At 47.3% G+C, this 14,543-nt stretch overlaps 1 protein-coding gene across 9 annotated transcripts in view; it reads right to left on the reverse strand.

Moving 5' to 3' along the window:
• Positions 1–3,538: 3,538 nt before the first annotated feature.
• The window catches only part of Nhsl1 (NHS like 1), a 225,387-nt gene continuing 214,382 nt past the window's right edge, over positions 3,539–14,543 (reverse strand). For 5 of the 9 annotated variants that reach the window (XM_085688849.2, XM_087911593.1, XM_048425103.3 and 2 more), the window contains 3 exons: positions 10,164–13,460; positions 9,520–9,652; positions 3,539–6,314 (listed from right to left, as the gene is read on the reverse strand). In XM_085688849.2, coding sequence (XP_085544975.2) covers positions 5,588–6,314; positions 9,520–9,652; positions 10,164–13,460 — 4,157 coding nt within the window. In that variant the 3' untranslated portion in view covers positions 3,539–5,587. The remainder of the gene's footprint in view (positions 6,315–9,519; positions 9,653–10,163; positions 13,461–14,543) is intronic. The other 4 variants (XM_085688860.2, XM_085688852.2, XM_048425108.3 and 1 more) reach the window with 1 other exon arrangement.

Genomic DNA, 14,543 nt, shown 5'->3' on the forward strand with positions numbered 1-14,543 from the left:
CATTGCAGTATTTCAGCATGTCTGTTTGTAAAAAGAACCTGCAAAGGACAAGGAGGCATCCAGGGCACCTGCATGGATGAGCACACACTCAAAACCCAGAAATCTCAAGAAGTCATTGCAGTTCTTTGTTCTCATGAAACTGGGAGAGGCATTATGGAAATTAGAACAGAAGGGTAATTCTAGACAAAGTTTAGCCTACAAAGTTTAGTCTACAAAGTTTAGACTACAATTGGGTCTATGGTCTCACCGCTGCTCCTTCCCCAGTCTTTTTTCCTTTTTTTTTTTTTTTTCTATTTTCACATGAACATACGGTGTCCATGTGAAGACCCACGGTTAATGTTGGGAGCCATCCTGAACCACTCTTCCACCTTATTCTCTGAAGTGTGGCCTCTCAGGCAAGCCTAGAATATATGATGTGGCTAATCTTGCTTGCCAGCTTGCTCTGGGGAGCTTGCCTCTGCCTTCCAAAGCTAGAATTCCAGGTGGTCGGCTACACCAAACATTTATATGGTTTCCGGGGACCCGAACTATGGTCCTTATGCTTCATAAGCATTTTAACCACTGAGCCAGCTCCTTAGCCATCTAGTCTTTGTGACAATTGACTCTGACCTGCTTGGCAGGTAAAGTAACCACATAGTGTTTTTCCTCTTGGGGAAAGTGTAGTCGTCTAAACCTACTTGACCCCAACCAAAGTAGTAAACAACAATAACAACAACAACAACAACAACAACAAACAAACAAAACAGTGTGGTCTTGAGTAGTGCCTTTTAGCTGTCTTGTGGGGCAACATCTGCTTCTGGCTATGATGGTAAAAACAAGAACGCAATTTACCCTTATATCTTAAAGGAAAATTCCAGACAAAATATGTAAAATAATTGTGTCTAGACATTGACGCTCACCAGGTATAGAATGTGATTTTTCAGAGAGGGAGGAAATGACGTCACCACGGAGGACTGCCCAGGCTCATGTTCTAGGCATCTTCTATGCAGCAAAGGAAGGATGGGGAGGCAGAAACCAGCCAAGGCAGTGAATTGAGAGACAGAAATTAGTGTCACGGGAAACCAGTGTTTGTGGAGTTTGTTTGACATAGTAAGCACAATTAAAGGGGGTGGATGGGCAGGAGTGGGGTGAAGAAGGAATGCAAAAACAAGCAAAAGAAACCCAGGGGGTAGAGCAAGATCAATAGAGAAAACTCTTCTGTGGATCTTCTTGGGTAGTAGTTGCACTTGACTATGTGGAAAAATGAAATGAAGTTACCCCAAATTAGAAGTTACCCAGACTGAAGAACTGTAAAGTAGCTCAGTAAGTAATTTACAGATCTTGGAGCTGGAAGGAGTTTGTGTCCCCACTAAGCCAGAGTGGGGATAGTATGCTTAAGACATCAGGTAGAGTCCCCACGTGAATGTTGTCAGAGTAGAGAGGTTGAGTTGTCGTTAGTTGAAAGGCTTCTTTGGAAGTGACAGATGTAAAGGAATTAGCCACCTGGGCCATATGGTTTGGTAGATCCTGTGGTGCCAGAGGTATCTTTGGTTAAGAAAACAACACATGGGGCTGGAGAGATGGCTCTGCCATTAAGTTCAATTTCCAGCAACCACATGGTGGTTCACAACCATCTATAGTGGGATCTGATGCCCTCCATTGGCATAAAGTTGCACATACAGCAACTTTACATAAAAGTTAAAGCACTCATACATAAACTTTAAAAATTGAAAGACAAGAACGCACAACCGACTGCATGTAGTGTGTACTGAGCATGAGATCAGAAGGGAGGGAGCTGAATCTGCTGGGAACATGCTTCCTACACAAGCATGAGAGCCTGGACTCAGAGCCCTGGCACCCACATAAGAAGCTGGGTATGGCACTGTGCACCTGTCATCCCAAGACTGGGGACGGAGAAACAAGCAGAGCTCTGGTGCTCGCTGACCTGACAACCTCACCCAATCAAGCCCCAGGTTCAAAGAGAGACCCTGCCTCAAAAAATAAGATGGAGAGCAACTGAAGACATTCAACATCAAACCTCTGGCCTCCACAGCCATGCACATCTGGTCCTAAAAGCAGGTTGTACTACCTATAAGACTGAACCAATGGCTTCTGGAATACCATAGGATGCTGGGGGAGATGGAAACACGGGACTGTAAGTGGTATGGTGCCCCCAACTGGTGTTACTTAGATGCTATAAGAATCATTGCATCGTAGAGTTGGCAGAACTAGCAACACCCATCATAAGATACAAATGATGGTGGGGGGGGGCTGGAGAGATGGTTCAGTGGTTAAGAGCATTGCCTGCTCTTCCAAAGGTACTGAGTTCAATTCCCAGCAACCACATGGTGGCTCACAACCATCTGTAATGAGGTCTGGTGCCCTCTTCTGGCCTGCAGACATACAGACAGAATACTGTATACATAATAAATAAATATTTTTTAAAAAGATACAAATGATGGGATGTCATCGATATAGACACTTATTTCCATGTAGGCTGACACAAATATTCATGCACAATGGGATCCATCTAATATATCCTGCTTCCCTGGATACTAGCTACAGAGTGCCAGGTATCATCATCAGTGGGTGGAGAAAATAGAGACACCAAAATTACCCCTTTTCTCTTTGTAATTTGTTCTAATTCCTAATGAACAGTTATGAAATGCCTAATATGAGACTCACTCATGAAAAGCAAGCCCAGCCCATCCTCTTCTCAGATTGTTTTGATCTGTAGTTAGTTCACTTTATGAATACAGGACTCATGGATATGGTGAACAAGTGTGTGTGTGTGTGTGTGTGTGTGTGTGTGTGTGTGTGTATTCATTCTTGTCCCTATATTTCAATTAAAATTATTCAGAAATACTGAGGATGGCATGCCACTCGTTGTTAAGACTGTTCCCAACAGACAGATCAAATACTCACTTATTTCCCTCTAATTCTTAGAAAAATGAAGTGGACAGTTAGCCCTGGTGCTTCTTTCTCTAGCTCTCGGGCATGAGAAGAGCCATTCACTCTGCTCCCATGAAGCTTGGAGTATGACCTAGGTGCAAAGCCAAGGACAGGCCTTGGAGTTATGACTAGCAGAAGTGGTCCTCACTCCAGGGAAGCAGCAAAGCTGAGGACACCACGAGTCAAGATTCTTCTGTCCCTGTCTGTTACCCACATCTGTGAAACCACATCCCTCCACAAACCACAGCAGCTAGACCACTGGTCCACCCATCACTCAACACTTTAGGATGTTCACTTCAGGAGGGTTTCCTTATGTCTTTAGAGGCGCTGCCCACAGCCTGTGATGTTCTGTCTCCTTTCTGCCCCCACCCCCTGCACCGTCTGGCTCTCACCATTTTTCACTTCATATCCAGTCAAGGACTCAATGATTCTGTAGTAGAACAGCCACAAAAAAGTAGGAATAAAAATATCCAGGGGGATCAGGAATTAGTGGGAGGGAAGTAGGGAGAAACGGGGTATAAGGAAAAATATGTTCAACTTATAATAGGTACTTCATCGAAAACTTAAAAACTTTTAAATGCACGAACAAACAAAAAAGTTTCAAATATTGACTTTACAATTGTTTTATTCAAACAAACTTAAAAACCTAATAAATATCTTTAAAATGGGGATTTTAAAATCATTTTATAATTAGTTCTAATGCTCCTCATCTTGCCTTCAAACAAATATTGATATATTAAGTTCAGGATTTCTGATAACCACATACATTCTAATTTTTTTTTAATAACACCATTTTAACTTTTATTGTATACAGCGTTCTGTCTGCATGCATGCCTGCACACCAGAAGAGGGCACCGGGTTTCATTATAGATGGCTGTGAGCCACCATGTGGTTGTTGGGAATTGAACTCAGGACCTCTGGAAGAACAGCCAGTGCCCTTAACCTCTGAGTCATCTCCCCAGCACCATTCGCATATTTTTTTAGGTATGCAGAACCCAACATACAAGCTTTCTAAGATTCACAAGAAATGATCTGTGTGCCCTGTGTAGTTGAAAATTGATCCAAAGGATTAAAAAAAAATCCCTGTGGTCATGTGTCAAGCTGTCATTGTGGCTTTGAGAGGTGCTGTTTTTCATAGAGGGTGAGAGGCATTTTCTTCCTTCTCTCAAGGATGTATGTAAAACATTACCAAGGGTTCTGCATAGGACACCTCGTGGTGCTTTGGCCTGTGTGGTTTAACTTCCACATATTGTCACAAGCTGTCAACGGTGGCTGCAGAAGCTTGGTGTAATCACTAGTTTATTCTGGATACACAACAACCTGGGACAGAACAAGGGGCACAGGGCATTATAGTAAAACAAACACTTTGCACACTTTTATCTCAGTTCTTAAGCATGCTGAAATTCTGTTGGGAAGAACCTGGAAGGGACTTAACTCATACACAAATATGAAAAAAGATAATAATAAAAAACCACACAAATCAAATGGTGCAAAAAATCTTTTTAATCTAAAAACTCATTTCCCGGGGCTAATTAATAGCCAAGCCCTACCAATTTTATCAGTTTCTTTCACTAACAAGAGTCAGCATTTTCTTCAAAGTGAGATAATATATAATAGATTTTGGTAAACCTAAGTTAGGACATGATGCTGCAAGCAGTTCAAGGGGGGGGGGGTAAAATAGCTGTATTATTTTTCTTTGGTATAACCAAAAGGAGATCCAAAAGTTAGCAAATATTGACATTTCAAGTGACAAGCTGTCACACGGAAGTTTAAAGTCTGGTTTTTAAACAAAACTCTCTGTAAAGGAAAAGTTCCACCCACAGCTCTACAGTGCACGTTTTCTGAATTAATCCTGAAAATATTTTATTTAATAAGCAGGAACCAAATCCAGCAGCATCACTCACTACCCTACCTCTCCTCTCAGAGACCCTGCTCTTCTTGGCTCTCTCACCCCATTCCGCAACTCGAGGGAATTCATGTAAAAAACAAAACGAAAAGCATCCACCATGCTTCTGACATCAGGCTAGAAGTGTGTGCAGTAGGCACAGGGCACAGCCCCAACACTTCCTCTTGAGTTATTTTTACAAAAGAAGGAGCAGGAGGAAGGAGCAGCCACAGCGGCAGCGGCAGCAACAATAGCAAAGCCCCTCCCCCGGAAAAGTACCTGAACCAATGAGTTGCTTAGCCATTTCCCAGCCTCTCCCTGGCTTCCATGTGTTCCATGTTAAGAATCAGCCCCACTGCCTCTTAGAAGTAACAGCTTCGAATCTCTCCTTAGTGAACTTACTCATTTCCATACCCATAATGCTTTGAAAACAGTTACCATCATGGTCTAGAAGTCTCCATGACGTTCTACCTTAGCTCTGACTTTTTCTTTTACTTCTATACACAATGTTAGTGTGTGTACGTGTTAGAATGAAATGTTCCAAATGCACATATCCACACACCCGGCATTTTTGAGAAAAACAAATGACAAAAATCTTCCCCAGGAAGCACTTTCAGAAGTTGAAGCTTCTACTTGCTTTTTAAGCCACGTGGCGAGTGAGTCCTAAGACCCGCAAGGCCGAGACCTCCCCAACACCAATGCTGAGTGGGGTCCCCACAAGCCAGGAAAAGGCCACATAGACTTCCAAGAGTGATACACTTCCCTCCAACCTCACTCTAGAGAGGCAGGTTCTGACCCTAACTCTTCGGTACCCCCACAGTGCTCTGAGAGACCCTTGCCCTCTGCCCTTCCTATTCCATCCACAGAGGTGGACTCCTCCCTACACAGCAGGCTGTCCCGGTCCACCTTCTGCCCCTCCAGTCTGTCCAGAGAGCATCCCCTGGCAGCATCCAGGGTCCTGTGTGGCTTGTTGTCTGCTGGCTCGGCAGGTTCTCCCTCTCCCTCGGAGATGACGGTCATCGGGCTGCTCTGGATGCGGTTCCGCATGCTGTACCTGCTGCTGGCCGCAGAGGGTGGCGTCCGGCTGCGGCTGTACCGAGGGCCTGAAAAGGACAGACTCCGAGGCATCAGGCCTTCGTTCTTGGCCCACTCCTCCTGGGCCCTCCTGTTCTTGTTGGGGGAGCAGCTAGACGGGCTGTCTGGGACGTCTGGCGCAGGCTCCGACCTGGATCTCTGGAATCGGGGGTCGGTGGACTTGAGCATCTCTGCAGCCGACATGCGGGCGCTGGTGTCCGAGCGACTCCCCTTCTTTAGGAGCAGAGCTTTGAAGTTGTCGCTGCTGGTGGCACTCTTTTTCATGCTTCTCTGGATGGAGCCGACTTGCTTCGGAGAGGCCAGGCTAGGGGCAGCGCCTGTGGGTGTCACTGGCGGGGAGGGAGAGTGATTTCGGGTGTGATCATCTTCTGAGTCTTTCCGGCCAAGGACTTTCCTTTTGGATCTACAATAAAACAAAATTGAGATTGAAAGTCGATCCTTAGCAACCCATGCGGCAATCACCTGTCATCTTCCTGTCACACCTTGTGGAAGACACACACACACACACACACACACACAAACACACACACACACTCCAACCATTAAAGAGGAGCCCAAGAGCTCCTCTGATATTATGTACCACCCATCAGGGCACCAGATGTCTCCGCCCCCATGAAGTGTGCTGAACGTTTTTTTATTCAATAGTTCTGCACAATGGCCAACAGGAGCAGCGAATGAAGTGAGAACAGCTTCAGATTTCTGGAGCCGGCAAAGGGTTCGCAAAGGGTCTAGTCTAACCGTGGATTTAAAAAGAAACTGAAATCTAGACAACGATCCCCCCCACCCACACACACATACACACACAGAGACATACTTAGTACAACTCAGTCTTGATGGACCTTCTCCGCGTGTAACTACACATCTCTGCCGCTTACACTGATTGCCACCGGAGCGCCTCTGCCTTCCTGGTCTTCTAGACACTAGCCTGTTTTGATTTGCTTTTAAGTGGTCAGAGGGTGCTGAGACACAAAAGGCCCCGGCCATACACTCTGAAATCTAGGGCCTTTAATTGTAGATAGTAGAAGTAAAAGAGATGGCGAGACTTAGAAAACAAACGAACAAAAAATGACTGCTCTTTCTCAGGGGGCAGCTGCCTCTAACAAAGTGAGTTAAATTTAAACTTCTGTTGTCTCTGCATTCTGTGTGTGTGTTGTGTTTTTTAAAGATGATGGCTATAACAGGCATTAAAATAGTTAACAGCGGCTTGAAGTCTGATTACTTCAATAAATATTAAAGTTTCACACCTCAACTGGAGTTCTACACTTCCCATCTGGCCTTAAATCTGAAGAGAATTAATTTGCATGATAAAACTTGAAAGCTATGCTCCAGTTTGGGTAGTCTTTATTTGACATTTGAATTGAGATGCTGAAGGACATGAATGTCAAGTTCTAGGTGTCCCAGGCTTCAGATGGACTTTGATTACATCTGCTAATTCGCTATTAATCCCGACAACAGAAACCAGCATATAACTGAGCTCTCTCTTTTTAATCCATTCCCGAGGCTACTTGGCCTTCACTTTTGTCCCATGTGTGCAGAGAATAATACAAAACGGGCTGATTTCTATATCTGTAATAGATGGCACTGTCCCTGAAGCAGAAGCCACACATTCTTCAGTGCCTTCTGAAGGTTGCCAAAATAAAATATAGAAAGGACCTTTGGAATATTTTTAGGAAAAAAATCTGCAGTAATTTGGCTCCACAGCAGTTGGATTTCCTTGAGACCGGGTATTTGGTGCACACAGCTACTTGGCAACACACACCCCTGCGGCTTGTGATTATAAATACAGATTCCTGTATATTTAGAAACCCGGTGCATTCCATCCTAGATGAAAGACATTCGGTCTCAGAAGAATTTCCTAACAGTTAAGTTCCAATTGGTTTCAATTAATTCAGAAGATATTTGTCGAGGGCTTATTGTGTGCCCAACACGGCTACAGTTAGAAGCATCTGTGTAAACCACTACAAATGCCACTTAATTGGCTCTCGAAAGATGCGTTTCTCATCTCCCTGTTTCAAGAAAGAACTGGGTAGCTGGCTCCTTTTTAATTTCTAATGAGATCAAAGAAACCAGAGAAGCAACGGTAAAGTGGTCTTTAGGGTCTATTAGAACAATACTACAGCTGAGAGACAAAAATAAAACCAAGAAAAGATAGACATGTGTATAATTTCTTTGTCAACTCGAGTTGATAACTCAAATCCCAGCTTGCTTCTGCTGCTCTTCTGCGTTGCACAGAGTCCCAGGGAAGGGTGGGACGTTCTTCTACCGCATGCAACAACCTTTTTATTTAAGCTCTCTGGGAGCTGTGCTGGAGAATCAAATGATTCTATAGGGTATTTGGTCTCAGAAAGAAAATAGGGACCATCACTCAGGTCAAAACAAAGTCTTGACAGCCTAGAAACATTACAAGAGTTATCAGAAACTCTGGTAGTAAGGAAAGCTAAGTTGCAAGAGCATTAAAGTGCTTGTACATATTCGATCTTAGCATTTGCTAGTATGATACTGCTATGCAAAGACTAAGTTGTATACAGACAAGCAACGTAATAAGTGAAGCTGCAGTGTGCAACCACCATTTAAACACAGGTAACAATTCCCTTTGAACAATCGACTGGCTGTACTTCTTTTAAAAGCCAGCAGGTGGCGCTAAGAGTATATAGTAACTAAAGAGTCGCCCCCCCCCCCCCCACCAAGAACCATTACTCCTTGAAAGACTCTGGAGTGCTGGGTCCTGCATCAGGACCAGCAAAGCTCTGGGATGTGGAAGAAGCAAGTGGAAAGACTATTAGATCTAGATGTGATGGACGACTTTAGGGAAACAGCATTTTCCAGACACAACAGGGCAGACCTGCGAATGAACTTAAGTCTATATAAAATGTGCATAAACTCAAGCTGGACAAAACCCAAGGAAAGAAGAGGGCAAGTGGCACCAAGTCACACAGCACATGAAGAAGCTATTCACAAATGACAGCTGCTTGGAGAGGCAAGGCCAGTTTTCTTCAATGTAGCGATACTGGGTATATCAACCACATGCCAGGGCAGCTCAAGTGGCTCAAAAAAAATTTCTTTTTTTTGAGAGAGAGAAAATATGAAAGCTGGCCAGAGGCATATCTGGGAGGAGTTGGGGACTAAAAAAAAAAAAAAGAAAGAAAGAAAGAAAAGAAACATACTCTTGACGAAACATTGAAGGAGCCAGAAAAGAAAGCACTATGAAATTATGGGTTTTCTAAAACAAACAAACAAACAAATAAGCATTCTTAGGAACATGGCTCTGTAGAACTAGTCTGTGTTCCCTAAGTTCCCAGAATGCAGTATTCCTAACACTAGTTCAGAGCCAAATCTTGTAAATAAACACTGGGTCACATGACTGACACACTAGGTGTCTTGCCACCCACAGCTGTGTCTACCAGGAGGTAACACACTGTCCTCAATGTCATCCCGGAAATCAATGGAACAAGTAAAACAGAAATCAGACTTGAAATGAAAGTATGAGAAAGACATCTAAAAATGAGTGGAGTTGAATACCTGGTTACAAAGGAAACTCAAGACAACGGAGGCGCCATCTGGAAAGAGGAAATTAGTATATTAAAGTGCACCAAAGGAGTCTGGGATACCTGTGAATGGCTGCAAACAGGTCCTCTGTGGTTCTGGGCTTAGTGGGGGTCATCACGCCATCACTCCCTTCTTCCTTAGAGAAGTCCCCGGCGACCGAGGAAGCAGCAGCTGTGTTGGGCTCCAGCAGCCCAGCTAGAGAGAAGAGAGATGGGCAAACACGAGATGTGATGACTGGCACTTGAGTCCTTGGCGGGGCTCTGAGATACGCTGCTTCCCTGCCTTTCCTGACAACGTGAGAGCCGGGTGGGTCTGCAGTTTGAGTTTTTACAGAAAGAGGGAGACACAACACTCAACTGACAGAGTCAGGGCTCAGTATTTGCTGCAACAGACTTTGAACTAAGTTGCTCTTAAATTTTGTTAGAATGTTTCTTTGTAGCGCGTCAGTAGAGAGATTACTCCTGCTACTCGGAACCCAGCCTGCTGCACGCGCGCGCGAACACACACACACACACACACACACACACACACACACACAGAGCCTTTCAACAATTTCACGAAGCAGCTTGGTGTGTCAGAAGCCCACACAGTGCTGGCTTTCGCCTATTTCTGGGCTGCTTCACCTGGCTCCACTGAGTGTTGAGCAGCCCTACTTGGCTCAGCCCCAGAGCGCCAGAGGAGTACAGCAGAGGGCAGCCAGGCTTACCTTCTCTGCCCTGTTGAGACAGGCAGCTCTCCGCATTGCCCTCATCATCCACGCTGCTCTTGGCTGACTCTTCCTGTGTGGGTCCCAGTGAGGCACTGGGCTGGACCATGGGGGCATTGATTTCCACGCTGCCAGGGGACAAGGACCCTGCAGCTCCTCTTTCCAGAACCGGACTGCTGGGGGTGGGGGCCGTAGCATGAGAACCAGCTCGGGATGCTGGACTAGCTTTCTCCTCTTGGCTCTGCACAGCCTCCCGGTCTGCCCTGGTAGGGCTGGGCACGCCTGGGAAGGCTTCGCTCCCGTTCTCTGTGGGCTCCGCTGTGAAATCTCTCTGCGGAGGTGGTACCACCAGGAACAGTTTGGGCTTCTTGGAGATGGGAGGTGGCTTCCTGCTGGGTGAAGAGTCCGGGAGCAGAGTGGTCCGGAGGCTAGGCCCGGGACACGGAGCTCCATCACTGCGGCTCAGAAGTCCCCCACACTCGGTTGCACTGTCATGGTCACCCTGACTCTGGCTCTTGGCAGGCGTCGGGAGCGAGCTCGTCACAGAAGCAGGCTGGCTTTCACTCTCCATTTCATTTATGCTATTTCGGGATTTGAGGAGAGCAGATGGCTTTAAGTGATACTGTGGAGCAGTCGGAGTTCGTTGTTCCTGAGCTGATGGTTCAGAAAACAGGGCTGCCTCGGCGCCTGAGTTCTTTCTCACTGGCCTCAAGTGCACCATCTGCAACGCTTCCGTGGTGATCAGGGGCATGGGGGGTCGGCAGCCTTCCTCCTTGTTGGCAGGCCGCCGGAGAGCCTCCCTGGGGAATTCGGACTGGCTAGAGTTTTTGAAAAAAGGCTTGCTGTCTTTCATGAATTTGGGGTCCAGGGGTGGGGCGGGAGGGGGTTCCGATGAGGGCAAGAAAGGTGGAGGAGGTGCTGGCAAAGGAGGCGAGGCTCTTGGAAGAAGGGGGCTAACAGCTGTGGGGGGAGGAGAAAGGCACCTGTCAGTGGGGGAGCAGAAGGGAACAAGGGCTTCTGGAGGTGGAGGGGGGAACACCGGAGAGGGAGGCAGAGGAGAGCCCTCTGAGCAATCTGCTAGGGGAGGAGGTGGTGGAAGAAAAGAGGACTTGTCTGCCAGACAGGGAGAAGGCAGAGGGGGGAGAGGAGGAGGCGGAGCAAGGGGTGAGGCTAGGGCTGAATCCAATTTCTTCATGGTGCTACTTCCTTCGGTAGAAGTATTAGAGGAGAGAGAAGTGGACGAGGAAGAGACGGACATGGAGGAGATTAGAGACGACTTCCTTTCTGGTACCTTGGGCTTGGCCTTTCCCTTCCCATTTGCTGGTGACATTGACTTTAAAAACACAGGCACGGGGGTGAGTGCTGTGGGTGTATTCGACTGGCTGGAATACCCACTGGATGGAGAGGTGACTCTCTGTGACTTCTCTGGTGAGGTGATCTTTGGTTTAACCGAGCCACCAGGCACTTGGGGCATTGGGACTCTGGAGCCCTCTTGGATGTGACCGACGGGCCCATTTCCAGTTGGCACCTCGCTGCTAGCTGAGCAGCCGCCTGAGGGGTTCCCTGGATCTTCCGGCAAGTTTGTGTAGTCAATGTAGTAGCCCCAAGGGTCTGTGTACTCCGACTTGACGCTGCTTGTGTCGCTCTGCGATGGCGTTGCCCCGCACAGGGCGTACACATTGGGAGCGGTGGTGGACGTCATGCTGCTCCCCTCGCTGACAACGCTCTGGCTTCGGGACCGAGGGAGCCAGGCTTCCTCGCAGTCGCTGCTGGGGCTCTGGGAAGGAGAGCTGCTGCCCTTGCCAGCGAGGCTTTGCTGCAGCGAGTGCTGGAGCGAGGCGATGAGGCTCTCATTGAGCACCTGCCCATTGGACTGACTGTTCTTCTTAGGAACCCTCCGCAGGGAGTCCGTCCGGGATGGGGGCGGAGGGGGTTTCTTTGCTTTCTTCAGAGAGATGTTTCTGGAAAGGGATTTATCCTGGGGAGGGGCCTGATCCCCTTGGCTTCTTGGAGCCCTGCCATCGAAAACATTGACCATGCTGTGCCTGGGGTTCCCAAAGCCGTCACCGATACTGTACAAGTTCCCAGTCTCGTGTCCAGCATCACTGGGGGTGGTCATATAGTAACCATCGTGGTCCTCGGAATACAGGGACCTGGCATCCTCCTTGACAGACGTTTGGTCCAAACTGCAGCTGCTCATGTTACTCGTGGGAGTAGAACAACTAGGTGTGGCCAGGTGTGGCTTCAGTGGGGATGCCCGCCCATTGCTGGAGGCTTTATAGTCCCAGGGCTCAGAGCCGCCATGCCCCCTGTCCCCTGAATAACTAGACTCGCTCTTGCCATCCACATCTTGGGGGTGGGCAGGAAAGTTCAGGCTGTTTCTACAATGATACGGTATGGCTTGAGGCCCATTCTCCCGATTGGCTGGGGCATTTAGAGAGCCCTCTGAATCGCAGAGGGCTAACAGTGTGGTGGCACTGGGGGCAGAAGAATGAATGATATGGCTCTCACTCCAGTGGTGACTGGGAGACAGGTGGCCATCTTTCACAGAACATCGGGGCGCAGGGCGGTCTCTGGGTTTTATCTTTGAGTATGTGGACGAGCCAGGCATTCTACTGTCCAGCTGCCCGGCACTCTGGGCAGTGTGAATAACAATGACCTCTGAAGAGGACAGCAGTGTGGCATTGGGGATGACGCTGGTGGAGTAGGCTGCGTGAGGGGAGACCACACAGGCTGGACTTGCGATGTTTTCACTCTCCAAGAATGTCAGTTGCTGCGATTTGGGCCGCGAAAGCATTCCAGACCGCGAGGCACCTCCCAAATGTGCAAAGTTTTCATGTCCCTGTGAGCTACCCCTCTGGTAGAGAGAAGTGTCCTCCATATCGTCAGCAGAGCCCAGGGCGCCCATCCTTGCCTCCAGTGAATAGGAGCTCGCTCTCGCGCCAGAACGTGGGAGGCTGTGGAAATCAGTATCACTATGGAGGCGAGACGGGAAGACAATACCGGCGGAGTCGCTCAGCACAGACATGTTGCCAGAGGAGCCCGAGAGGTGGCTCATCTGGGCAGCAATGCCTAGCCCTTTGTGGGCCCTGATCCTCCTCATCGATGGTGGGATGACTTTCACATCTTCGGTCTGACAGCTGGAGTCCCTGGTTTCCGAGCACTGCCCTGTAGACCGATAGCTATCAAGCCTGCCTAGTGTGGAGTAGTGGTCTGGGGTGTACTTCAAATGACCACTACCATCATCATCTTGACCAGTGACTGATGCTGGAGATAAAGCAGAAAGAGGCCTGTTATCTGAAAAGAGAAAGCCATACGTTACTATCAGGTGTACTCTCAGTACCCTCTGATTCTGTTGTAATAAAACAAAAAGAACACCATCGACAACAAAATCCCACAATCTCTTCTATTTGATTTGGTACCCAGCTGAGTTTAACTATTCCCGGTGTCTCCAAACTATTACCATCAATTTCATGTACTTTTATTTTTAATCAGCCCTGTAAATCATCCTATAACATGACTGACGCACATAGCATTCTTGTGTGCTCCTTTTGAGATCATGGTTACTGAGTACTGATGTGTGATGTCCTTCTGTATATGTGTTGCTTTTATTGGTTGATGAATAAAACTGTTTTGGCCAGGTAGGAAATCCGAACAGAGATATATAGAGGGAGTAGACAGAGTCAAGGAGATACCAAGTAGCTGCCGAAGGAAACAGACTTCAGGACCTTACCTGGTGAGCCACAGTCTCATGGCAATACACAGATTAATTGAAATGGGTTAATTTTGGTTGTAAGAGTTACTTAATAAGAAACCTGAGCTAATAAGCTAAGCAGTGTTGGAATTAATATAGTTTCTGTGGTTATTTGGGTCTGAGCGGCCAGGAGAAAATGAGCAGTCTCCGTTTACAGAGTACTATGGGAGATTTTCTTTTCAAATAAGTGGTTTTTGCAGAGTGTGGTGGTGCACACCTATAATCCCAATCCTGAGGAGGTAGAGGCAGATGATCTTGAGTTCTAGGACAATCTGAACTATACAGTGAGCGATACCTTATCCCCATAAACAAGAGCACCTAAGGAGAGAGGTCAGGAAGTAAAGCGCTTGTCACCCAAACGTGAGGATCTGACTTCAATCTTAGAAACATTCACAACAGCCCAGCATGGTGGGTAGCCACCTTGGCTAGGGAGGTAGAGTCAGTTGATCCCAGGACCTACTGGGAAACCACTCTAGCCTATTTGGTAAATTCCAGACCAGTGATTGACCCTGTCTCAAAAAGCAAAGTGGGTAGGTCCATTAGCCTCCACATGCGCACACATATGCACGGGCACTTGCCCCCCCACACACACATACCCACACCCCATATCACAAACCCTTCACACA

Source organism: Myodes glareolus, chromosome 1 (assembly GCF_982192425.1).
Source record: "Myodes glareolus chromosome 1, mMyoGla1.1, whole genome shotgun sequence".
In the NCBI taxonomy this organism is placed as follows: Eukaryota; Metazoa; Chordata; class Mammalia; order Rodentia; family Cricetidae; genus Myodes; species Myodes glareolus.